The 26,261-nt window shown below is 48.1% G+C and overlaps 1 protein-coding gene across 1 annotated transcript in view; it reads left to right on the forward strand.

Annotated features, from left to right (window-relative positions):
• The window catches only part of BTBD7 (BTB domain containing 7), an 83,784-nt gene extending 58,597 nt beyond the window's left edge, over positions 1-25,187 (forward strand). The window contains exons 4-11 of the mRNA XM_068252328.1: positions 2,475-2,683; positions 4,853-4,928; positions 11,881-12,041; positions 14,444-14,587; positions 14,708-14,897; positions 16,374-16,552; positions 18,123-18,551; positions 24,220-25,187. Of these exons, the coding sequence (XP_068108429.1) occupies positions 2,475-2,683; positions 4,853-4,928; positions 11,881-12,041; positions 14,444-14,587; positions 14,708-14,897; positions 16,374-16,552; positions 18,123-18,551; positions 24,220-25,023 (2,192 nt within the window). The 3' untranslated portion in view covers positions 25,024-25,187. The remainder of the gene's footprint in view (positions 1-2,474; positions 2,684-4,852; positions 4,929-11,880; positions 12,042-14,443; positions 14,588-14,707; positions 14,898-16,373; positions 16,553-18,122; positions 18,552-24,219) is intronic.
• The last annotated feature ends 1,074 nt before the right edge of the window (positions 25,188-26,261 follow it).

A 26,261-nucleotide genomic window follows, 5' to 3' on the forward strand; every position in this document is an offset into this window, starting at 1 on the left:
AATGCAGGTTTGGCGTTTCTCTAGGCAACTCTGCTTACATCATAGGGGGAGAATTGCAAGGCAAGCCAGTGACGGCTCGGTGTCCACCAAAGTAAACCGGCTAAAAGATCCTGGGGAAAACGCTGACCTAAACAAGAAGTCGTTTTCTCAGAGTAAAATGTGCTATAAACTACCTTTATCCTATGTTGCTGTCATTTATTGTAGATAGTAGAAATCTGACAGGTTTTTGACTGGTCCATCTCCTCATGAGCGCTTCTCCATTTTATTTTTATTTTTTTTTTCAAAAGCACTTCATGGAAAGCATCCATACAAAGATGCAAGGTGTCCCCCCACGTATTTGCTGACTATTTTTGAGAGTTGGATAGAGCAACTGCCATTAGCTTTTGAAAATAAAGAAAGGTGCTTTTGAAAATAAAACCCTGAGAATCCCCCATGAAGAGTCCCAAATCTAAATCTGTCAGTTCGGTCAGATTTCTACCACTTACTGTAATGCTGGGTACACACAGTACAATTTTCCGTGCAATAGATGCGTCCGATTGATAAAATCCCTCATGTCCGATATTACTCCCGATCGATTCTGCGCTCGATTTCTCATAGCAGTGAATGGGAAAAGATGAGATGAGAGAATCGAGCGCAGAATCAAGCGGCAAAAACGATCGGGTCGGTAAATCGCACGGAAAATCGTACCATGTGTACCCAGCATTAGTAACAGCAATATAGGAGAAAAGTCATTTATAGCACATTTTACTCATGCATTTGTTTTCATGTATTTTACATTTTATAATTTTTTTGCAAAAGTGGTCCTTAAATTGGGTGAACGGTCTTCCGAGTCTTGTTCATTTGAATCTGGGCGGCTCAGAAAAGCCTCTCCTCGGTTTTCTGAGAGGGCGGTTGTCTGTCCCCCGCTCTGCAGGAGATTGGATAGCTGAGCATTAGTAGCCGGCCAGTACTCATAAAATACTGCTTTCATATTCGTTGCTTCAGAACTTGGGTATTTTTGGAGCTCCCAGCAGCCCGCAGGACAAGAGCGGCGCTGGACCTGTGTCATGGCAGTCCTGACCGCCTCTCTGATGTCCGCAGCTTCACGGGCGACTGAGGTCCCCAGGTGGGTGGGATGTTGCTAATTCTTGTAAATACAGTTATCCTTTAAGGGGGGGGGGGGGGTTATACTCAAATACACAGTGGAATGAAATTAAGAACTGGAACCATGTTGTGGGCCAACTACCCTCGCCTATGCATTCCCTGGTGTCTACTGGTCATCCCTTCCTCCCCTATGCAGTTTCCTGATGTCTAGTGTTCCTCCCTCCCATTTGCACGTTCCCTGGTTTCTAGTGGCTGCCTCCCTCCCCTATACAGTTTCCTGGAGTCTAGTGGCCGCCTCCGTCCCATATACAGTTCCCTGGTGTCTAGTGGTCCCCTCCCTCCCATATACAGTTCCCTGGTGTCTAGTGGTTATCCTCCCTCCCCTTTACAGCTCCCTGGTGTCTAGTGTCCCCTCCCTTATACAGTTTCCTGGTGTCTAGTGGTCCCCTCCCTCCCATATACAGTTTCCTGGTGTCTAGTGGTCCCCTCCCTCCCATATACAGTTTCCTGGTGTCTAGTGGTCCCCTCCCTCCCATATACAGTTTCCTGGTGTCTAGTGGTCCCCTCCCTCCCATATACAGTTCCCTGGTGTCTAGTGGTCCCCTCCCTCCCATATACAGTTCCCTGGTGTCTAGTGGTCCCCTCCCTCCCATATACAGTTCCCTGGTGTCTAGTGGTCCCCTCCCTCCCATATACAGTTCCCTGGTGTCTAGTGGTTATCCTCCCTCCCCTTTACAGCTCCCTGGTGTCTAGTGTCCCCTCCCTTATACAGTTTCCTGGTGTCAAGTGGTCCCCTCCCTCCCATATACAGTTTCCTGGTGTCTAGTGGTCCCCTCCCTCCCATATACAGTTTCGTGGTGTCTAGTGGTCCCCTCCCTCCCATATACAGTTCCCTGGTGTCTAGTGGTCCCCTCCCTCCCATATACAGTTCCCTGGTGTCTAGTGGTCCCCTCCCTCCCATATACAGTTCCCTGGTGTCTAGTGGTCCCCTCCCTCCCATATACAGTTCCCTGGTGTCTAGTGGTCCCCTCCCTCCCATATACAGTTCCCTGGTGTCTAGTGGTCCCCTCCCTCCCATATACAGTTCCCTGGTGTCTAGTGGTTATCCTCCCTCCCATATACAGCCCCCTGGTGTCTAGTGGTTCATCTCCCTCCGCCATGTAGCTTCCTTGTTTCAGCGCTTAGCCATACACGCTTAGGGCTCAGGTGCTCGCTGGCCAAACATAATGCAAAGTGGCAAATCTTATGGCACTGTGGGGCAAATTTGGCCCATGGGTCAGAGTTTGACATCCCTGCTTTCAGGGTTCAGATACAGACATTTCCTGTAGTTAGTATGGTTCGCCTTCTCCCTGCGCCTGCTCTCTCATCCTCATCGCTCTCTCCTCTTACAGGCTGTGAAGACATCATCGCGGAGAGCGTCTGTCTGGACACTTTAATCGCCATCTTGAAGTGGAGCTCCCAGCCGTACGGCTCCAACTGGGTCCATCGGCAAGCCCTGCACTTCCTGTGCGAGGAGTTCAGCCAGGTCATGATCTCTGATGTCTTCTACGAGCTCAACAAGGAGCATCTGCTGACTGTCATACAGTCTGACTATATGCAGGTATGTGAGCCGTCTATACGTCTGTGGTCACCTGTTGCCGGGAGTGAGTTATGGCTCCGCCCACGCTTAAGCTGCAGGCATGCGAGCTGTGTGTTTACTACCTCTGTGGCCGCCGGGGAGTGAGTCACGGCTCCGCCCACACTTAAAGGACAACTGAAGTAAGAAGAATATGGACACTGCCATATTTATTTCCTTTTAAACAATACCAGTTACCTGGCAGCCCTGTTCTATTTGGCTGCAGTAGTGTCTGAACAACAACACCACAAACAAGCATGTGGCTAATCTGTCAGATCTGAAAATAATTTCAAACATCGGATCTGCTGCATGCTTGTTCAGGGGCGATGGATAAAAGTTTTGAAGCAGAGGATCAGCCGGCCGCTGCCAGACAACTGGTATTGCTTATAAGGAAATAAATATGGAAGCCTCTATATAACTTACTTCAGCTGTCCTTTAACAAGCTGCAGGCGAGCTATGTATTTTACTACCTCTGTGGTCACCTGTAGCGAAGGAGTGAGTCACAGCTCCGCCCACACTTAACGAGCTGCTGCTATGATGATGGAAAATGCAATGATAATTTCAGGGCTTGTATTCTATACCTGCAGAAACCTCCACCACAGGGGAAATGTGTTTGGTTGATTTTAAAGTCAACCAGAGACGAAGCACCCTCATGTATTTTACCATATAGATCAGTGGGAACATTAGATAAAATATCTACCCTGCTCTCTGCTTCATCCTTCACTGCTCAGCCTGCTTGTTATCAGCTCTGATAAAATCCCGGACTGAGCATTCAGTCTGGCTTTGCTCAGGAATCATTATAGCTGAGTCTGTCTTCTCTGATGTCTTTTCAAACCCAAGCCTGGTCAGGAATCATTATATCTGAGTCATTATAGCAGAGCCAGAAGGGGGCAGGCTTGGGCTTGAAAAGACATCAGAGAAGACAGACTCAGCTATAATGATTCCTGAGCAAAGCCAGACTGAATGCTCAGTCCGGGATTTTATCAGAGCTGATAACAAGCAGGCTGAGCAGTGAAGGATGAAGAAGAGAGCAGGGTAGATATTTTATCTAATGTTCCCACTGATCTATATGGTAAAATACACGAGGGGGCTTCGTCTCTGGTTGACTTTAAAATCAACCAAACATTTCCCCTGTGGTGGAGGTTTCTGCAGGTATAGAATACAAGCCCTAAAATTATCCTTGCATTTTCCATCATCATAGCAGCAGCTTGTTAAGTGTAGGCGGAGCCATGACTCACTCCTTGGCGACAGGTGACCACAGAGGTAGTAAAATACACCGCTCACCTGCAGCTTGTTAAAGGACAGCTGAAGTGAGAGTTATATAGAGGCTTCCATATTTATTTCCTTTATATGGTGAAATACATGAGGGTGCTTCTTCCGCCGTGTGTATGCGGAGGGACCCGGCGACGAAGTGTCGCGCACACGCTCCCGTGTGCTAGCGACAAGGGACAAAAGTTGCCCGTGAGTATGGGCCATTAGAGGGAGTCTTGAAGACAAACTGTAAAAAAACAAACAAAAAAAAGATACTCCCCTAAGGAGAGGGAAGACTCTCAAATTAGCTGCTCTGCCGAGGCAGACAGCTGGATGATCAAATTACAGTTGTGATTTTTCACAGATGAGGGGGAGTTAGACAGGCTAAACTCTCTAAATACATACAGGGAGCATTTCTCTTGGTTTTCTTTCTGTCCTGTGCAAGAGTTCAGGTCCACTTTAAGGGTTAATAATGCAGCACTACAAAGGAGTTTCTCTGCCATAAAGTGAGACTGGGGTAAGTATGATTGATAACCAATTGGAGGTCATAACACTCCTGTGTGTCTTGAGAGAAAAAAATAGAGCGCTGAAAACCTTCAGTAAGTTGATTTATCTGTATGGGTGCTAAATAAACAAAACAAAACAAAAAAAACATTCCTATACGCTTGAGAAAGGCAACCCTTGAAATTCAGATTTTTCAACTATGGGATTCCAGAATCTCCTATCTAGAACTAGGTCTATAGATACATCTGCATCTCTCATTAGTTTTTCATTTGAGGTGTTCTTTAGGTGAACTTGGTTATGGGAATTCTTCTCCTCTGAAGCTGTATTTACAATGATTAAATGAGTCCAGCAGCAGAATAAAGACTCGTTGCCAAAATCACTCCTTTCCTATTCTTACAGGCCAGTGAACAGGATATCCTGAAATATCTCATAAAATGGGGCGAGTACCAGCTGATGAAGAGAATAGCAGACAGAGGTAAGCCTTCATGTGTTAAGGTAGCTCTCCAGTTACTGATAAAATGCAGAAGTCTTGAGCTGCAAAGGATTCTGGGAGACACGGCCTTAGCATAACGTGATGTACTGTAACAGAGCTGTGCTGCTGAATTAATGTGGAAATCCAGTAAAATAACTACCGTATTTTTTGGACCATAAGACGCTCCTTGACCAACCAGGTCACTGCTGCTGAGCGAGTGTAGTGGTTGGCCCCTATGACAGAGCCGTGGTCCCACCCGCAAGATCATTGGCACCATTGCAGCTTATTCAGTTGCACACATGCCAGCCCCTCTGCTCCTATCGGCGCAGTGTCTGCGGCTCATCAGCTGCTGTGTTGGCTACAACTTGTGCATGCCGCTGGTGCGGTTGAGTTGGGCATGCTACACTCTGTTATGGAGGCTACCTGTTATAAGATGTTTACTGGTAGTTCAAGTTAGTGCAAATGGTCAACAGAAACAGCAACCCTCAGTCTGAGTGCGCCCCCATGCCCACAGCTCTGCCGGAGCGGCCCTCTCGCTGCAACCGGCTGCAGTATGTACTTGTGGAGGGACACCTGGTAGGCCTGAACGATTTTAGGAAAAAATTCAATTGAACGATTTCTGTCCAAAATCACCATTTCGATTCACGATTACCTTCAAAACAAGCATTGTTCCCTTTCTCTGTGTGCCTTGGTCTCCGTCTCTCTTTGTGCATCCTGTGGGTCTCTCCCTTGCCCCCTTTGTGTCTCTCTGTGCTCCTTTTGTCTCTCTGAGCCCCACCCTTTGTCTCTCTCTCTGTTGCCCCTATGTGTCTCCTCTGTGCTCGCTTTGTGTCTCTCTGTGCCCCCTCTGTGTATCCTCTGTGTCCCCTCTGTCACCCAAGCTGCCGCAGTGCTGGACATACCTTTCAGCACAAGTTTAGCTATGCCCGTCTATCCACTTTGCCTCCTGCAGGCTCTAATGCACGGCATACTTCCTGGTTCCTGTAGGTCACATGACCTACAGGAAGTATGCCGTGCATAAGAGCTGGCAGACGGCAAGAGAGAACGGACAGCGTTGGACTTGTGTCGGAAGGTATGTCCAATGCTGCCGATGCTGCCTGCTGCACGCCGGGGCTTTGGGTAAGTTTGAAGCCGCTTCTTCAAACGTCCCAAATGTGGAAATGACTTGACAGAAATTGTTTCTTTGACGATTCGGAAATTGTGATCTTGTTGATTGCGATTTCGGTTTAAATTCGATTTATCTTTCAGGCCTAACATTTGGCGTAAGTCTGCTCTGAATTGTGTTATTCAAATAGTGCAAAGCTGTGGCTCGATTGGTATGTTTATTTTTTTAGGTTTTTTTTTTGAGTAGGTATCCTGCTGAAATCTATTGAAAATTGCTGGTGTGTGTGTGATAAGAATCAATCCATTTCTGAACGAGGTATCGATTGTTTTGCCACTTGACCAAGATTGGCGTCTCGTCATAACTACCCCCTTCCCCCAGAGCTTACACAGGTCTTTAGGAATTTTTAGAAGATGAAAACTGTTTATTACTCAGCTTAATTGGCAGTCTGCCTTTTGCTACTAGTTGCCTGCTGACTACTGCAGTAAAAACCTTCATAAAATAAATTTTCCACTAGCTGGGAGTATAGCTGGTTTATGCCGGAGGCGAACATGCCTTCCCCAGGCAACCGCTACAACCGGTTTTCAACTGATATTATTCTGCAAACATTTGAAGCGCCAGTATTTTCTTCAAAGATGCAAACAAAAATGGGTGAAGGTGCACCAAGTGAAACAGGCGGGGTGCCCAGACCCCTACCCCAGCACCTCCAGGGGTACAATGTATTATAGCTCAGTCTTCTCCCCAGAATTATTTTCCAGCCGAGTGGCACGAAAAAGTAGCCGGGTGGGGCGACATGAGAGAATGCAGGGCCGACGCTTCTCTGCTTACAGCATAGGGTGGGTGGAGCACCCGGCTAAAAGAGCCTGGGGAAAACACTGTAGCTCAAAGATGGGTCGGCACCACCGATATGAAGTTCTATCTCCTATTTGAAACACGGCTGTAATCTCAGACCGCTGTTTCGGGCAAAGCTGCCCTTTCTCAAATTGCAAAAAATAGCCATGACAAATAACACACCACATATCCATTCTTAAATACCCTACCCAACAAATATGCACCAATCAGATCTAGAGTGCAGTGTTCTCCCCAGGACTAATTAGGTAGACGGGCCGCCCGGCTGTTTTGAGGCCCCGCCCGGGTGCTATCGAAGGCCCGCCTGCATTTTCACACAGTAGTTGTCCTGCTCTGCCATGTGCCGAATATCCGTGCTTACAGAGCGGATCTTCTTCTGCTTAGCTGCCGCTAGTTTCCGTAGCGCTGCCTGCCTTAGCCGTGCACCAAATATCGGCGCTTACAGAGCGAATCTCCTTCTACATAGCTGCCGTTCGTTCCCGCAGCGCTGCCCGCCCGGGCAGTCAGTCAGACCTCTAGATCGGCGGCAGCCCGCAGGGATAGGAGAGAGGGGAGCGATGTGTGGTACTGCGCCATAGACTTGAAATACAGGAAGTTACATCACTTGTCACATTCTGTATGTGAAGTCTATGGCGCAGTACCACACATCGCTCCCCTCTCTCCTATCCTTGCGGGCTGCCGCCGATCTAGAGTTCTGACTTACTGCCCGGGCGGGCAACGCTGCGGGAACGAGCGGCAGCTATGTAGAAGGAGATCCGCTATGTAAGCGCGGATATTCGGCACATGGCTAAAGCAGGCAGCGCTACGGAAACTAGCGGCAGCTAAGCAGAAGATCATCCGCTCTGTAAGAGCCCCCCTGCCAAGAGGACATTTGGCAGACGACAAAGGCGGGCAGGCAGCGCTGCAGGAACTAGGGAGCACATCCTCCAGTACTTCTCCTCCGTCCGTATGTCGGCCTGGCCAGTGCTCCCCTGGGCTGCAGCAAGTGTCCAGAATCAGTGGGCTGGGAAGCGAGTCACCAGTTCCAGCATCCCAACTGAATAACTTCACCCCACAACTTCCTTGGGTGCATGGAGCCCGGCAAACGGCAGGAAGGAGTGCTTGTGGTGGGGGGGGGGGATGGGTGATACTACATGAAGAAGGGGAGGGGGAGGTGCTAGAGTGCAAGCACACTGGATCAGGGCAGAGAGGTGCCCTGTACTGTAGGGCATAATCATAGTGGTACAGAATGGTTGTGTCATTATAAATGTTTGCAGTAATGCATGGCTTGCAATGTATTGTGCTGCGATGTTGTGTGCTGCAATGTACGTGCTACAATGTATTGTGCTGTAATGTAAGGAGGGTGATGGGATGTGATAACTAATAAGATAAAAAGAAATTAAGTTTAAAGGTCGGTGCAGTAATATGTGGCTGGTGCTGTATGGGGGCATGCTGAAGTGCAGTAATATGTGGCTGGTGCTGTATGGGGGCATACTGAAGTGCAGTAATATGTGGCTGGTGCTGTATGGGGGCATACTGAAGTGCAGTAATATGTGGCTGGTGCTTTATGGGGGCATACTGAAGTGCAGTAATATGTGGCTGGTGCTTTATGGGGGCATACTGAAGTGCAGTAATATGTGGCTGGTGGTGTATGGGGGCATACTGAAGTGCAGTAATATGTGGCTGGTGCTGTATGGGGGCATACTGAAGTGCAGTAATATGTGGCTGGTGCTGTATGGGGGCATACTGAAGTGCAGTAATATGTGGCTGGTGCTGTATGGGGGCATACTGAAGTGCAGTAATATGTGGCTGGTGCTGTATGGGGGCATACTGAAGTGCAGTAATATGTGGCTGGTGCTGTATGGGGGCATACTGAAGTGCAGTAATATGTGGCTGGTGCTGTATGGGGGCATACTGAAGTGCAGTAATACGTGGCTGGTGCTGTATGGGGGCATACTGAAGTGCAGTAATATGTGGCTGGTGCTGTATGGGGGCATACTGAAGTGCAGTAATATGTGGCTGGTGCTGTATGGGGGCATGCTGAAGTGCAGTAATATGTGGCTGGTGCTGTATGGGGGCATACTGAAGTGCAGTAATATGTGGCTGGTGGTGTATGGGGGCATACTGAAGTGCAGTAATATGTGGCTGGTGCTGTATGGGGGCATACTGAAGTGCAGTAATATGTGGCTGGTGCTGTATGGGGGCATACTGAAGTGCAGTAATATGTGGCTGGTGCTGTATGGGGGCATACTGAAGTGCAGTAATATGTGGCTGGTGCTGTATGGGGGCATACTGAAGTGCAGTAATATGTGGCTGGTGCTGTATGGGGGCATACTGAAGTGCAGTAATATGTGGCTGGTGCTGTATGGGGGCATACTGAAGTGCAGTAATATGTGGCTGGTGCTGTATGGGGGCATACTGAAGTGCAGTAATATGTGGCTGGTGCTGTATGGGGGCATACTGAAGTGCAGTAATATGTGGCTGGTGCTGTATGGGGGCATACTGAAGTGCAGTAATATGTGGCTGGTGCTGTATGGGGGCATACTGAAGTGCAGTAATATGTGGCTGGTGGTGTATGGGGGCATACTGAAGTGCAGTAATATGTGGCTGGTGCTGTATGGGGGCATACTGAAGTGCAGTAATATGTGGCTGGTGCTGTATGGGGGCATACTGAAGTGCAGTAATATGTGGCTGGTGCTGTATGGGGGCATACTGAAGTGCAGTAATATGTGGCTGGTGCTGTATGGGGGCATACTGAAGTGCAGTAATATGTGGCTGGTGCTGTATGGGGGCATACTGAAGTGCAGTAATATGTGGAATGTGATAGTGGTGCTGGTGCATGGTGTATGAAATGTGTTTTAAAGAGGAGCTGTTAGGTATAAGGTCTCAGAGAAAATAAACACATATATCAGTAGCTAAATATAGGCTGTACTTACATTACATATGCATTTCACTGTCCACGTTTGTACTTCACAGAATTTGTATATAGTATATGCAGAGATTGATGCTCCTGACAGCTCATGGCAGGTTCCATGTTTGTCTGTCTCCTATGAAGCCAATTGTGATGTCATATCCTCCCTGCTTCCTGATGATTCCACTCACAAAAAAGATCCTAATGGACAACACTACTGTGCAGTGAATATTAATTAGCCATGTGGCTAGGAACAATAGCGGACTCCTGCAGTGTACTCTGCCCGAGATTTATTAGTGCTGTGAGGTAGACTGTTACATGCTGTTGAAACTTGAGCCTCACTAGCAGCCAGGGGAGGGCCCCAGAATGCTTTGCAGTATCTGTTATTCGGCTTGCGTCTTCCTTAGGAGCTTGGGAATACAGAGCCTTGCTGTCAGCAAACATCTAAAGTAAGAGAGATTTTTAACTGCAGTATTGCCTTTTTGGCTTCCTTCTAAACTGTTTAACACAGGAGAATAGAGGTTTAAATTAGCTTTTGCAGCCTGACAGTTACTCTTTAAGAGTGCAATAACCTGTTATAAGGAAATAGGACCCAGTATTGTTTGAGATGTCAGGGATGTATAGCCGGTCAGGAGCCAATGAAATTGGCTCCTGACCGGCTCACGGGGCTCTGTCGTCATAGAGACAGGCAGAGCGAGTGAGCTGCGATGGGAGACATCGGGGATTCAGCGGCGAGATTGGCAGGAGCGAAGAAAACAGTGGATATGCGCAGTGGCGGTGATTTGAAATCTACGCTGCCAGCCAGAGACGGCAAAAATAATGAAAAAATATATATACATACCTGGGGCTTCCTCCAACCCCCTCCAGGCTGATGGCGCCCTCACTATCCTCCATCTGGATCATCTCGGTCCTTCAGCAGCGACCAGGCAGAGCAGGCGCAGTCAGGCCGCGTTGCTCTGCACAGGCACAGAACTCTCCCGGCCACAGTTGCGCAGAACGCCCAGACCAGAGGTCTGTCGGGGCTGAATTGTGGACGACCCAAGCGAATTATGGCAAGGGAGCGATAAGCTTGGAGGGGGCTGGAGGAAGCCCCAGGTATGTATGTATTTTTTATTTTTTTTTAATTCCCACAGTCTCAGGTTTAAAGTGTAACTGTCGGGCATAAAATCAAAAATCAATTCTTTATTTTTATCTGGTAAACAAGTAATAAGGATGCTAAACCCGGAAACCTAAAAGTTACAATCACTATTAAGGTGGCTACTCACCATACAATTTTTTAAATATCTGTTCAATTTAAGATTTGCAATCAATTTTTCTGACTATCAATAAATATGACCAATGTACCACACACCTATGTTCAATTTTTTCCTCAATTATGATAATGATTGGAAACTCTGAGAAAATTGCTAGGGTGTGTATATTAATAATTTGACAATCCAACACACACCATACAATCTTTAGTAGGGATTGAAGAGAAATATCTGGCATTCCGGATCAATTTAAATAAAAAAAAAAAAAAAACGGGAAATCCGATCAGATTTTTCAGTCGAATGAAAAAAAAAAACCTTTCGATTTTTTTTTTCCAAAGTACGATCGTTTTTATCGAATTACTGTAAAATCGGATCATTTTATTGTATCGTGTGTGGCCACCTTAACTTTTTCTTGCTGATAAATGATCCTTCCCCAGTTTACCAGACTCTTATTTGGTATGTTGCTGCAAAAAGGAAGTTGCAGGGCATTCTGGGTTGTCCTTTTTTGCTTCTGTACATTAGTTAAGTCTGAGGGGAAATAAAGAACCAAAAAAAGGACAACCCAGCATGCCCTGCAACTTCCTTTGTGCGGCAACGTACCAAATAAGAGTCAGGTAAACAGGGGAATGCTAATTTATCAACCAGAAAAGTAATAGAGACTTTAACTTTTGGATTGCCTGGTTAGCATCCTTATTACTTTTTTACCAGATAAAAATAATTGATTTTATGCCCGATAGTTACACTTTAAGGGGCCAGAGACTGCTGGTATTCAAGTGATTAATAAACACCTGTGTACGTTGTCACTGCTGCCAGCTTTTGGTACAGTGTTTGTGTCATGTGACTCTACTCTGCCTTGTGTTACAGAGCCCAATCTGCTGAGCGGCACGGCGCACAGTGTGAACAAGCGCGGGGTGAAGAGGCGGGATCTGGATGTGGAGGAGCTTCGTGAGATCTTATCACCTCTTTTACCGTTTGTCCGCATTGAGCACATTCTGCCGATGAACAGCGACGTGCTGAGCGATCCCGTGAGTCTTTCCATCTGTGTGCCTGTGGTGTCCATTTACTGTGATCTAGAACAGCGCGTCTCAGAATTAGATGCCTATTTGAAGCACCCGAATACACCAGATTACCCTTTCAGCACCAAACAAGCAGGTGTGGTCAGGGGGAGGTCACTTGCTATGCAGGCAAGGTCAGGGGGAGGTCACTTGCTATGCAGGCAAGGTCAGGGGGAGGTCACTTGCTGTGCAGGCAAGGTCAGGGGGAGGTCACTTGCTGTGCAGGCAAGGTCAGGGGGAGGTCACTTGCTGTGCAGGCAAGGTCAGGGGGAGGTCACTTGCTGTGCAGGCAAGGTCAGGGGGAGGTCACTCATTTGCGTTTCAATTGACACTGATGCTTCCTCCTTTCACGTGAAATGCGCCGTGACAAGCAAGTGAGTGACCTCCCACTGACCCCGCCGTAATCGGAAGTATTCGGTTGTTCCGAATGTGATATGCCAAATTCAAACCCCCAACACTACCCAATCCTAAAAATCCTCTCACGTTGGGAAGAATAGAACACAAAAATGCTTTTATCCTTAACTAACAATCTTATCCAATTTTATTAAAGGACACATAACGTGAGAGGGGTATGGAGGCTGCCATATTGATTTCCTTTTAAACAATGCACATTGCCTACAATGAACAGAGGCGCCAAAAGTATAAGATTAGATTAAATGAGCTTAAAAACCAACTTAAATGGCAAAATTGAAGGAGGAAGTGGTGGTCTTACCTCCCTCAAGCAGACACGGCAACGACTGCGATTCAGACAGTCAAACACATTTATTAGGAACTCCAAAAAGTTGGAGACCCCCAATGCACATTGCCTGGCTGTCCTACTAAAAAAGCATGCAGATAAGGTGCTCTGACTGAAGTGTGACTAGATTGGCCAAATGCTTGTTTCAGATGTGTGATTCAGACACTACCGATGCTAAAGAGATCAGAAGGACCGCAAGGCAACTTGTGGTGTTTAAAGAGAACCAAACGCCACTTTTTTTATTTTCCCGGTTCCTAACAGCTATAGGAGCGGCTATGTTCCCCCATCCCCTTCTAGTTGCCTATTATTTATCCAGGGGAAGGTGTGAAGATAGCATCTGTGACTTCTCTAATTCTTAACCACTTGAGAACAGTGTTAACCTCCCGGGCGATAATCCCGAGCTGAGCTCGGGGTATGTCGCGCAGGAGGAGTTCTCAGGCCCTGGTGGGCCTACTTGCATAATTTTTTTTTCTGTTACACGCAGCTAGCACTTTGCTAGCTGCGTGTAACTTCCGCTCGCCGCCGATTCGCCGCTACCCGCCGTGCCGCGCAGCCCCCCCCCCCCCCCCCCCCCGACCCCTTGCGCAGCCTGGCCAATCAGTGCCAGGCAGCGCTGAGGGGTGGATCGGAACTCCCTCTGACGTCGGTGACGTCATGGCGACCGGGAAAGCCCAGCAGGAAATCCCGTTCTGAACGGGATTTCCTGCTTACTCTGATCGCCGAAGGCGATCGGAGTGGGTGGCGGGATGCCGCTGCGCTGCGGCTATCATGTAGCGAGCCCAGGGCTCGCTACGTGATTTAAAAAATAAAAAATTTAAAAAAAATAGTGCTGCGCCCCCTCCTGGGCGATATTGTATCGCCCAGAGGGTTAAACCCCCCTAAAGACCAGGCCAAATTTCTTGAAATTGGCCACTGCAGCTTTAAGGCCAAGCTGCAGGGCCGCACAACTCAGCACACAAGTGATTTCCCCCTCCCTGCTTTTTCTCCCCACCAACAGAGCTATCTGTTGGTGGGGTCTGATTGCTCCCCTAGTGTTTATTTTTTTTTAAATATTTTTATTATTTTTATAATTTATTTTTCCACGCTCCCTCCCTCCCCCCGCCAGCCAATCAGCGTGATCGTCTGTCATAGGCTTCAGCCTATGACAGCGGATCACTTCCGCACTAACAGAGGGGGCAGCCATGTCACATGACTGTCCCCAGTACAGTGCTTTTGCAGATCGCATCGCTGTACACCCTAATTAGACTGCGGTTTCGCCATCTAACAGTCTCCTGCTATGTATCCTGGTAGCAGGAAAGCAGAGCCAGGAGGGGGCAGGCTTGGGCTTGAAAAGACATCACAGAAGACCAACTCGGCTATAATCATCCCGGGGCAAAGCCAGACTGAATGCTCAGTTGGAGATTCTTATCAGAACTAATAAGAACACTGAGCAGTGAAAAATGAAACAAAGAGCAGAGTAGGTGTTTACTGTCATGTTCCCACTGATATATATGGTAAAATACATGAGGGTGCTTCATCTCTGGTTCTCTTTAAAATCAAGGGTAACAGATTTATGGTTCAGCAATCCTCTCTAGGGATAAGTTCTGTGTTATAAAGGTTGGTTAGACTGTGTCTCACGCAAGTGCTTTGCTGTTAGATGAAGCGGGGTCTGATCAGCACCCCTCCAGCGGACATGCTGCCTACCTCAGAAAGTGGAAAGTCCAACTCCTGGTTGCGGCAGAAGAACGCCGGCATCTATGTCAGGCCCAGACTGTTCTCACCCTACGTAGAGGAAGCCAAGGTAAGATGGGCTATGCTGGTGATTGGTGGGCAGCATTCAGCACACTCTCTCCTAGACTTTCGTGTACTTTTCTGCACTTCCCCAAGGAGTCCTAACATCCATGGTTCTCTAATATTCCAGGCGGTGCTGGATGAGATGATGGTGGAGCAGACTGATTTGGTTCGTCTGAGGATGGTTCGAATGTCCAATGTTCCCGACACGCTGTATATGGTAAACAACGCCGTGCCACAGTGCTGTCACATGATCAACCACCAGCAAATGAGCAGTAGCCAGGCAATCCCTCCTACTGTAGTAGCCAATGAAATACCAGGTGGGGATTCCTCATTTTGAGGTTTTTTTTTTGTTTTGTTTTTTTCTTCTCTGATTTGTTGTCTTGTTTTTTTGTTTTCGGCTTAAAGGGGACCTGATCTCACAACTTCCTCTCTGCTCTAAAAGATAAGCAGCAGCAGAATAACCTTTACAGAAGAAAACATTTCTCTGTTATATCTGATACCAATCGTGCAATAAATCTGCAGTGTGTCTACTTCCTGCTTTCATGCAAGCAGACATAGGGTTAACCTCCTGTGTTTACAAATTAGCAGCTCTGACGAGGCAGCCAGGTGACACAGCTGGGGGATCAAATTACAGTGGAGATTAGTTACAGATGAGGAGAAATTAGACAGGCTAAACTCTCTAAATACATACAGGTTGCATTTCTCTGCTTTTCTTCTGTCCTGTGTAGGGATGATCAGATATGCAAATTTCCGAGTTGATGCAAAGTTATGCAAATGTATGCAGCTTGAAAACGGCTGCCACAGCTGCATGTGAGAGAGAGGCAGGCGCAGGCTTAATCTGTTACATTGCTTCGGGGAGGGGGGGGGGGGGAATTCATTGATTTAACTCCGCTGGGAATCCTGTTCATTTCTAAAATTGGCCGCAGGTGCACGGCCACATCGCGTTTTGACCGTCCAGAACCCGAAGTGGCCAGACTTCGGGTTCTGGCCGTGACCTATATAAAAAAGTGTTTTTGACTGTAGTTTTACTATTTGGCCACAAGATAGCCTCAGTAATTTTTTGCGAATGGTCCTGTAAGCGTAGTAAGTACGCTTACAGGAAGTGTAGCGATGATGGGAAACTTTTTTTTTTTTTTTTTTTTTTACGCAATGATCATGCAGCTTCTCCTTGAAGCAGCCGATAATTGCTGTGGGGACTTAGATCGAGAACGGGAACTGTTTTCCCTTTCATTGATCTCCGGGCGGGCGGCGGCGCACGGAAGCGCTCGTGCGAGCAGGAGCACGGGTAGCGGCGGAGGTGCGTATATCTATGCTCCAGGCGGGGAAATGAAGTTAAAAGGGGCGTGGATATACTGTACCCAGGCGGCGAAGTGGTTAATATCTAGGGATGTAAGTGACAGCTTCTGGCTTGTCGGTAGCTTGTCAGGAGTATAATAAGCATCACTGATAAGCAAATTATTAAGAATACAACTTCTGAGAGCAGGGGAGATATGGTAAAAGGTCAATAGTTTGTATTTTCATTTAGGGACACTTATTAGGCTGCCACTGAGCAGAGGCAACAAAACAGTCAGTCTACTTTGTGAATGTGTAAATCTAAATAAAATCTAAAGTAATTTTAAGAAGTAGGAGGATAAATAACATTGTTTATCTCATCTGTTTATTTTCACCGCTGGTTCACTTTAATGACTTCACGGTCATATAGCAGTTGCTATAGAATCCCATTGTGCAGTATGTGATTGTACAATATCTGGTTGTACAGGATCTGATGACCTCTGTCTGCTTCCTCTCCACAGTTCCTCCGCTGGCCGTTGTGAAGGAGATGATCAGACGCTTGCAGGAGCTGCGGCACACGGAGCAGGTGCAGCGTGCTTACGCCTTAAACTGCGGCGAAGGTGCTACCGTCAGCTACGAGATTCAGATCCGAGTTCTGAGAGAGTTCAGCCTGTCTGACTCTGCTGCAGAGCTGCTACAGGTAACGTGCACCGTCTACTGTAGTGATGTCACTTCTACGCAACGCATAGGAGATCACAGGGAGAACCACATCACATTACGTGCCCTCTCCACGACCTAACACTGAAAAATGCAGTCCCTTCACCACGGAGGGGTTTTTCCCCTTTATGGACCAGAGCAATTTTCACCTTTCAGCGCTCCTCCCTTTCATTCAGTCACTTTATCACTACTTATCACACCAAAATGATCTATCTATATTTAGTTTTTTTCGTTTTTATTTTTTGGGGTGGTACATTTTGCTAAGAATTATTTTTCATCTATATGCATTTTAATGGGAATAATAAGAAAAAAAATTTCTGTTTTCAGCCATTATAGTCTTAAAATAAAACTTTCTACTGCGAGTAAAACCCACACATTATTTGCCCATTTGTCCTGGTTATTGCGACGTTTAAAATAGTTCCCTAGTACAATATATGGCGCCAATATTTTATTTGGAAATAAAGGTTCATTTTTTCAGTGTTATCTCTGTCACTAATTACAAGCCCATATATGGTAAAAATAACAGCAATATACCCTCATGACATACATATTTAAAAAGTTCAGTCCCTAATGTTTGTTTTGTTTTTTTCAGTCCCTAATGTTTTATTTTTTTGGTTTTTTTTTTTCAATTTTTATTCATGTAAAAGTTTTTTATTTGGGTAATTATGGGAGAGTGTGGGAGGTAAGGGGTTAATTTTAAGTGTGTGGTGTGTGTGTGTGTTTATTAAAACAAGTGTATGTAGGTGAAATTTTACTATTTGGCCACAAGATGTCCTCGTGTATTATTTCTTGTTAGAGTACTATTAGTACGCGAACAGGAAGTAATGCGTGGAACGTGTTACTTCCTTAGTTGCAATGACACTGGCATTTCATTGATGCCAGCGATCATTGACATGGGGACTTAGACCAATGAATGGGAACTGCGATCCCCTTCATTTACCCCCTCTCTAAAGATCGGCGGCAAGAACGCATACAGGAGTGCACAGATATGTACGCCCCTGGAGCTAAGATGAAGTCTCCAGGGCTGTAGATATACTGTATGGTAAACATTAACTGGTTAAAGCCCCTTTCCATTGAAAAGCAGGCGCACAAGAAAACTGGACCAAAGTGACAGCATACTGAATCAATAGGCTGGTTCCAATTCAAGGGTGGGAGATAATATATATAGAACTGCTTCTGCATTACTTTTTTCGCTGCATGTTGGCAGGAAATTCTGACACGACTTCAAAGCTGCACATGCACCGTATTAATCTAATGGTGGCCATACATGGTGCAATTTTTTTTCATCCAATCTTACCATTTCTATGTAATATAAGGGAACTGCCTAAATTATCCTTTCAATATATTCACTTTATTTACCCTTATACTACATAGAAATGGTAAGATTGGATGAAAAAAATGTACCATGTATGGCCACCATCAGGGACAGAGGCAGCACTCCCGTTGAAATGGTACACTCCTGTTTAGTGGGTTCTTTGTCTGTGTTTAATTGTTCTTTAGCAGTTTGACACTGTGATGTATTTTAAACAAAAATGTAATTCATTCTTTTTCAGAATCCTCACAAGTTCTTCCCGGATGAGCGGTTCGGAGACGAGAGTCCTCTCCTGACAGTGCGCCAGTCCGGGAGATGCAGGATCAACAGCACCCCCGCCGCGGAAACCATGTTTACGGACATAGACTCTTACGTGGCCTTCCATCCACCCTTACCCCCACCCCCACCTCCGTATCACCCTCCCGCCACGCCGATCCACAACCAGTTCAAAGCGAGCTGGAAGCAGCGTGTGCCCAGCCAGCACCCGTCCCGCTCCTTCTCCTACCCCTGCAACCATTCAGTGTTCCACTCCCGCACCATTCCTAAAGCCACTCCACCCTCCTACCTGCCTGGCGGCAAAAACATACCCCCCGATTGCACTAACACGGGCCTCGGCAGGCAGACCGTAGCAGCGGCCGCAGCAGCTGCCCTGGCGGCAGAACAGCAGGCGGTAAGTTCTGTTATGTTTGTCAGGTTTTCTGAGCGGCACGGTGTGCAGCATAGGGCTAGCCAGATAACTGGTGGCCTGCACAGAATGTTGTCTTTTGTGTAAGCATCATTTGTATTCAGTGGTTTTTAGCCAGTTGTGCGTGGTCCAGTGTTAGTCATAGAGACAATCTGAAAACACAACAAAAGTTGTTCAGGTGATGCCTTTAAAGAGAACCCGAGGTGTGTTTAAAGAATGTTATCTGCATACAGAGGCTGGATCTGCCTATACAGCCCAGCCTCTGTTGCTATCCCAAACCCCACTAAGGTCCCCTTGCACTCTGCAATCCCTCATAAATCACAGCCATGCTGTGAGGCTGTGTTTACATCTGTAGTGTCAGTCTCAGCTGCTCCCCCGCCTCCTGCATAGCTCCGGTCCCTGCCCCTGTCCCTTCCCTCCAATCAGCAGGGAGGGAAGGGATGCAGGCGGGGACTGGAGTTCTGCAGGAGGCGGGGAGAGCAGCAGACTGACACTATAGAGATAAACAAACAAGCTGTTTGTCAGCAGCGTGGCTGTGATTTATGAGGGATTGCAGAGTGCAGGGGGACCTTAGGGGGGTTTGGGATAGCAACAGAGGCTGGGCTGGGCTGTATAGGCAGATCCAGCCTCTGTATGCAGATAATAATCTTCAAACCCACCTCGGGTTTTCTTTAAAGGGAAGGTCCAAGGAAAAAAAATCTACTTACCTCAGGCTTCCTCCAGCCCCTGGCAGGCGACCTGTGCTTTTGCCGCAGCTCCGTTGGCTAACGGTCCCTTCCGGTGCAAAGGCCGACCTCGCCAGGTCGGCATTTGCCAGCTTCTTCCTGCGTTTCACTGAGTCGCATTGATGTCCTCTGGGCTTTTCTGCGCAGGACTACTGTGCCTGCGCAGTACATTCCGGATGATGTCAGTGCGACTGAGAGCCGCTTGCGCAGGCACAGTCGGCATCTTGCGCCACAGGGGACCCCGGACCACTAGTGTGGAGTGGAGCTGCAGCGTGGGCACAGGACGGCTGACGGGCTGGAGGAAGCCCTCTGATGTGTCCTTTAACCCTCCTGGCGGTTTGCTAAAAAATCGCCAGGGGGCAGCAAATCTTTTTTTTTTTTAATTTTTTTTTTTTTCTCGCTACATGATAGCCGCTGCTCAGTGGCATCCCCCCAGCCCCTCCGATCGCCGCCGGCGATCGGCGATCAGGAGATCCCGTTTAAAGAACGGGATCTCCTGGAGGGCTTCCCCCGTCGCCATGGCGACGGGGCGGGATGACGTCACCGACGTCAACGACGTCGTGACGTCATAGGGGATTCCGATCCACCCCATAGAGCTGCCTGGCACTGATTGGCCAGGCAGCGCACGGGGTCTGGGGGGGGGGGGGGGGGGGGCTGCGGCGCGACGGATAGTGGCGGATCGGCGGGTAGCGGCGGCGATCGGGCACTGCACGCAGCTAGCAAAGTGCTAGCTGCGTGCAGGAAAAAAAAAATTATGCAAATCGGCCCAGCGGGGCCTGGGCGGTGCCTTCCGGCAGCATAGCCCGAGCTCAGCTCGGGCTTACCGCCAGGAAGGTTAAAGAAAACCTGTACTGAAAAAAGTTCCCCTGGGGGGTACTCACCTCAGTAGGGGGAAGCCTCTGGACCCTATCGAGGCTTCCTGTGTCCCACGGCGGTCTCGCTGCAGTCCCCAAAAACGCACAGGCGACAAATCCGACAGCCTGTGCAATATTTACCTTTCCAGGCTCCAGCGGGGGCGCTGTTGCGGCTCTTCTGTCGGAGATAGGCGCAAATAGCCGATCTCTGTCGGGTCCGCTCTACTGCGCAGGCGCAAGTCTCCTGCGCCTGTGCAGTAGAGCGGCCTGACGGAGATCGGCTATTTTCGCCTATCTCCGTGCAGAGAGCGGATACTGCGCCCGCGCTGGAGCCAAGGAGGTAAATATTTACATCGCAGCCGCTCCGGGAGGATTTTCGCCACCGCCGTGGGACCGAGAAGGGCGGGGGAAGCTTCAATAGGATCCGGAGGCTTCCCCCACCCAAGGTGAGTACCACCCAGGGGAGGTTTTTGCATTACAGATTTTCTTTAATGATTTACTGGACCAGATTTCTTTGCGAGCTTTCGAAACTTTTAAGTTTCTTCAGGCATGCTACAGAACTGGTATGGTTCTGATCCAGTTCTGTTTCATGCCTGAAGAAGAAACTTAGAGACACTGTAACATCAAAAAGATCACCTGGGGGGGTTACTCGACTCGGGTGGGGGAAGCCTCAGGGTCCCAATGAGGCTTCCCTGGCTGTCCTCTGTAACACGGGGTCTCGCTGCAGCCCTCCGAACAGCCGCCGACAGACCCGACTGTTGATTTTATATTTACCTTTGCAGGCTCCAGCGGGGGCGCTGTGGCTGCTTTCGGCTCCAAAGTAGAGGGAAATACCCGATCTCAGACGGTTCCGCTCTACTGCGCAGGCGCCGGAAACTTGCCCCTGCGCAGTAGAGCGGACCCGACGGCGATCGGGTATTTCTGCTTACTTTGGAGCCGCCAGAGCGCCTGCGCAGGAGCCGGGAAGGTAAATATTTACGTTGCCGCTGTACGGAGGGCTGCAGCGAGACACCCATTAGGATCCTGAGGCTTCCCCCACCCGAGGTGAGTACCCCCCAGGGGACGTTTTGATGTTACAGATTCTCTAAAGTTTTGAAAGCTCACAAAGAAATCTGGTACAGTTAAGCATTAAAGGTAAACCACTTTTGTTATTTCTTCGAAGTGTTTTTAGTGATTTGCTTCTAGTTTTACCTAGGGCCTCTCCCAGCCTCTAGCAGTCTATCAGGTCCCTCGGTCTAGTTTTGCTGCCCACCAGTGCACCACGAATACCTCTGAAAGATCCCTGACCACAGCTGTGGTCGCAGGCTATTGCGCAGGTGCATACACGCCTCTCTATTGCGCTCCCAGAGCTAGGTGTGTTCTGTACTTGAGCAGTTTAAATCTTTGTGAACTGTGTAAGTGCACAACGCTCCCGGCCAACAGAGTGCATTCGAGAGAGGTGCGCGGACACGCATGCGCAATATCACATAATCACGACTGTGGTCAGCGATGTTTCGGAGGGGCTAGTGGTGCAATGGCGGGCAGCAGAACCCAGCGAGGGACCCAGATAGACTGAAGACAGGAGAAGCCCCATCTAATCTTTAACATATCAGATCAGGTGTCCTTTAAATATGTAGGCTGATACATTTCCTTTTAAACAATGCAGATTGCCTGGCTATCCTGCTGATCTTCTGCCTTTAATACTTTTAGGGCTCGTTTCCACTGTAGCGGTGCGGAATCGCCTGGATTCCACCGCAGAAGAAATCGCATGCGGCTGCGTTTCCGCATGCGGATATACCCGCGATTTCGCATGCGATTTCGCATGGCAAGGAGCCAGGCGAATTTAACCATGTCACTGCCTGTGTAAAGCTCCATTGCTTTACATGCGAAATCGCATGCAAAATCGCGGGGAAATCCGCATGACAAAGCCGCATGCGATTTCCCTATTGAATGCATTAGCGGCGATTCGCCCGCATTCCTGCCGCACGCGAAATCTGACGACCCTGTCAGGCAGATTTTCCCCCACGCCGAAACGCACCCGCACGACGCACAAGTGGAAACAATCCCATCCACTTGTATTGCCTATGCGAATCCGCATGCAGTGCCTGCATGCGGATTCGCTATAGTGGAAACGAACCCTAAGCCCTAAACCCTCAACAAACATGCAGCAGATCAGGTGTTTCTGACAAAAATCCAACCGGATTAGCTGCATGCTTGTTTCAGGTGTGTGACACTAGTGCAGCCAAGTGGATCAGCAGGGCTGCCAGCCAACTGGTATTGTTTAACAGGAAATAAATATGGCAGCCACCATACGTCTCCCACAGCGAGTTTGTTTTAACTACTAGGCAAGCGCCTCACGCGATGGGCGTGGCCGCGGCGAAAGCCCCAGGACCGCCTAACGCCGATCGGCGTAAAGTCCTGGGGCTCTGTTTAGCAGGAGATCTCGTGCACGCTGCGCGTGCTTCTCCTGCTTGGTGGGTGAAGCGGAGCTCCGCCTTTAGTCTCTCAGCGGCAGAGGAGCGCAAACGACCGCTAAGACTTCTGGGTGAGTCAACCCCCTGTATCCTGTGGTCACACCTGTGTAATCAGCGGGGCATTAGCATTAAATCCATAGTGCCTGAGTCTTTTCACCACGTGATAGTCCGTGCTTTCGGGAGTCTTCTGAAGGTTTTGGAAGCACACGTCCTAGAGTGCTTCTAAAGACTGGCACATGCGCAAGTGCGCAGTATGCACCCGCTCTTCTTCGGAAGCACTTGGGAATGAGAGCATTTCCGAATCCTTCAAGAGGAATCCCTAAAGGTTCATACACACCTACCAACTATCTGCCAAACTTGTCCCATTCACACGCTCAACAGCAGTCTTTTAAGCAGCACAATTGTCAAACAGCTTTTGTTGTGAAACAAGTTGAAACAACTTACAGTATATACTCGCATACAAGACGAATTTTTGACCCCCAAAAAGGGGGTCCGCATTCCCCTCTGAAGTTTCAGCGTGTATCACAGCAGCACGCCCGGCGCTGCTGCTGTGACGATGCAGGGGGCAGGAAAGAGCGGTTCCCCTGGTAACGGCGATACAGATCGCCGCTATAGGGAGCCGCGATCTTTCCTGCACTCTAGTCTGCATCGTCACAGCAGCAGCGCCGGGCGCGCTGCTGTGATACACGCTGAAACTTCAGAGGGGAACGTGGATTAGGAAGCGGCCGCTGCCTAAGCAGGTAATAGCAGCGGCGGCCGCGGGGGGAGCACTACCTACCTATGCTGGGCACTATACTGGCTAAACTGGGCACTATACTGGCTAAACTGGGCACTATACTGGCTAAACTGGGCACTATACTGGCTAAACTGGGCACTTTACTAGCCATACTGGGGCACTATACTAGCTAAACTGGGCACTATACTAGCTAAACTGGGCACTATACTGGCTAAACTGGGCACTATACTGGCTAAACTGGGCACTTTACTAGCCATACTGGGGCACTATACTAGCTAAACTGGGCACTATACTAGCTAAAATGAGGCACTACCTACCCATACTGGGCGCTATACTGGGCACTATACTGGCTATACTGGGCACTATACTGGCTATACTGGACACTACCTACCTATACTGGGCACTATACTAGCTATACTGGGACACACTGGGGGGCTGCACCAATCCAGCATTTCCTACCCCCGGCTTATATGGGGGTCAATCATTTTTCCCTGGTTTTTCAGGGAAAAGTTGGAGGTCGGCTTATATGCGGGTCGGCTTATATGCGAGTATATACGGTAAAGTATTTTGCTATTGTTCAAAAAGCTGTTAAGAATGATAAGAAGTCAATCCAACTGTTGAATTGACTTCTTATCAGTTTTATCAACTGAACAATAGCAAAATACATTTTTTTTTTTAGTTGTTTCACAACAAAGTTGTATGGGGCTTAATAGACAAGTTTGGCAGATAGTTGGACAGATAGTTGGTAGGTGTGTATGAACCTTAAGACATATTCAGCCAGTTGGCCAAATACATTTCCCAGAGGGGATAGCTTTAAACGAGTAAGGTTTTTGTTTTGTTTTTCTTTTGGTTAGTTCTTTAACTTTGTTCTGTTCTGTTCACCAGTGTGGCGAGCCAGTCCTCAATGAATTTATGCCGGATATCGCAATGGGCGTCTCCAGTATGACCCTGAAAGAGCGGAGGCTGCCAGAACTGACCATCGATACCCAGCTCAGCCAGCAGGTGTCGGATATGATGCCAGGCCCCGCCCAACACCACGCATGTATCCCAAGCAGGCACATGCACAGTTCCCGGAAGAAGCAGAGCATGGAGCAGAAGATGGATTCCCGCGACAGCCAGCCGGAGTACCCAGAATTCTACGACTTCTCCAACTCCGCTTGCCGCCCGTCTACGCCGGTGCCCAGCAGACACTCCCCCTTGGCCACGCAGGGGATTTACTTCGGCCCCGATTTGTACAGTCACAGCAAACCACCCCCCGGCGTGCACAAATCTGCATACCTACCCAACCAGATCTCTCCAAAAAAGCAAGACGACCTCCGGAGGGATTACCTGTTTTCCCAAGACAGTCACCCTCATAGGCAAAAGAATGAACCTTTACACCTCGATGTCTTAGAACAGCCTCCGCAAAGACTAGATCTGGCCCTGGCCGCCCAGGAGGGCGCAAGTCACGGCCGAGGGCGTGCAAAAATGGAGTCTGATCTCACGTACGGCCTGACCTCGAACAGACCCTCACACTCCGCTTACGGTTCCGACCGCCAGGACGAGCGATCGTTCAGGAGGATAGCGGACAGCGACCTCCTGGACCACGCCGCCCAGAGGAGCATGGACCTAGAGCGGGAGGACACAGTAGGCCGAGAACGAAGGTCTCCCAACAAACCAGACTTTCTCTACAAAAAATCAGCTCTCTGATGATTTATTAACCTCTCAACGTAATCTGTGCCTAAGACTTTACACCACTTTTTTCATGGGTTTTAGTCTGAGCGACAACCATCTGCAGAAAGTAATCCAGTCTTTATTTTTTCCTCTTATTTTTTTTTTTAGGTATCTTTTCTGTATACACAGCCTGATCGCAATGGACGTTTTTACAGTCTTTCTCTTTTTTTTTTTGTCAGATCATATTAGCAGGCACCTTGATTTTATTTTTAATGTTGTATTTGCAGTCTTTCTTTATTTTGCACCTGCTCGTTTACCTTTTTATGCAGCTTGGCATTTACTGTTAGACGGTGTACCCCTTTTTTTTGTTCCCCATTTCCTGTTTTGTATTGCTTGAACACCCAGGTTCCATCTTCCAGTGGGCTTCAACATTCTTCTGAGAAGTATTTTCTAATGCAAGACAAAAAAAGGTTTATTTTTAATAATCAAGTTATCCAAAGAGCACATGTAGAATACATTGTTCTCGAGCTTTGTTTTTTTTTTCCTTTTCTCTTGGTGTATTTGGGTTTTCCTGGAGATTCTTCTGGCTACGAGCGAATGAAAGGTGTGTGCGGGGACGGAATCTCCTCCCATCCCCACTCCTGACCGTTCGTCTTACATTCCTCTGTGGGGCTTTGGGGGGGGGGGGGAGGGGGGTATACAGAGCGGATTGGGATGGGTGGTTCTGTCCCTTCCCTTCGCATGCCTTTACTTTTAATTGTACATAACCAAAATATCATCTTGCTTGTGTTAAGTATTTGTCGATACCTGTAAGTACATGGAATGCTCTTCAGATGAATTTCTGGGTAGTCTGGTCTGAGAGATCCTTAAAGGACCTCTGCCGCGAAAATCTTAAAATTAAAAATATATGTAAACATATACAATTGAGAAGTACATTTCTTCCAGAGTAAAATGAGCCATAAATTACTTTCCTCCTATGTTGCTGTCACTTACAGTAGGTAGTAGAAATCTGACAGAACCGACAGGTTTTGGACTAGCCCATCTGTTCATAGTTCACAGTGATTTATTTATTTTCAAAATGCACTTAGTGAATTGCAGTTGCGCCATCCAACTGCCACAAAAGTGTACAGTGAGCAGGGAGGCTGGTCAGCATATTTGTATAAATTTTTTTTAGGGAGTGTCTTTATAAATAATAAAGGCCATGCTGAGAATACCCTATGGAAAGATGGGCTAGCCCAAAATCTGTTGGTAATGACAGATTTGTACTACTTACT

The sequence above is a fragment of the Hyperolius riggenbachi genome, chromosome 9, assembly GCF_040937935.1.
Source record: "Hyperolius riggenbachi isolate aHypRig1 chromosome 9, aHypRig1.pri, whole genome shotgun sequence".
In the NCBI taxonomy this organism is placed as follows: domain Eukaryota; kingdom Metazoa; phylum Chordata; class Amphibia; order Anura; family Hyperoliidae; genus Hyperolius; species Hyperolius riggenbachi.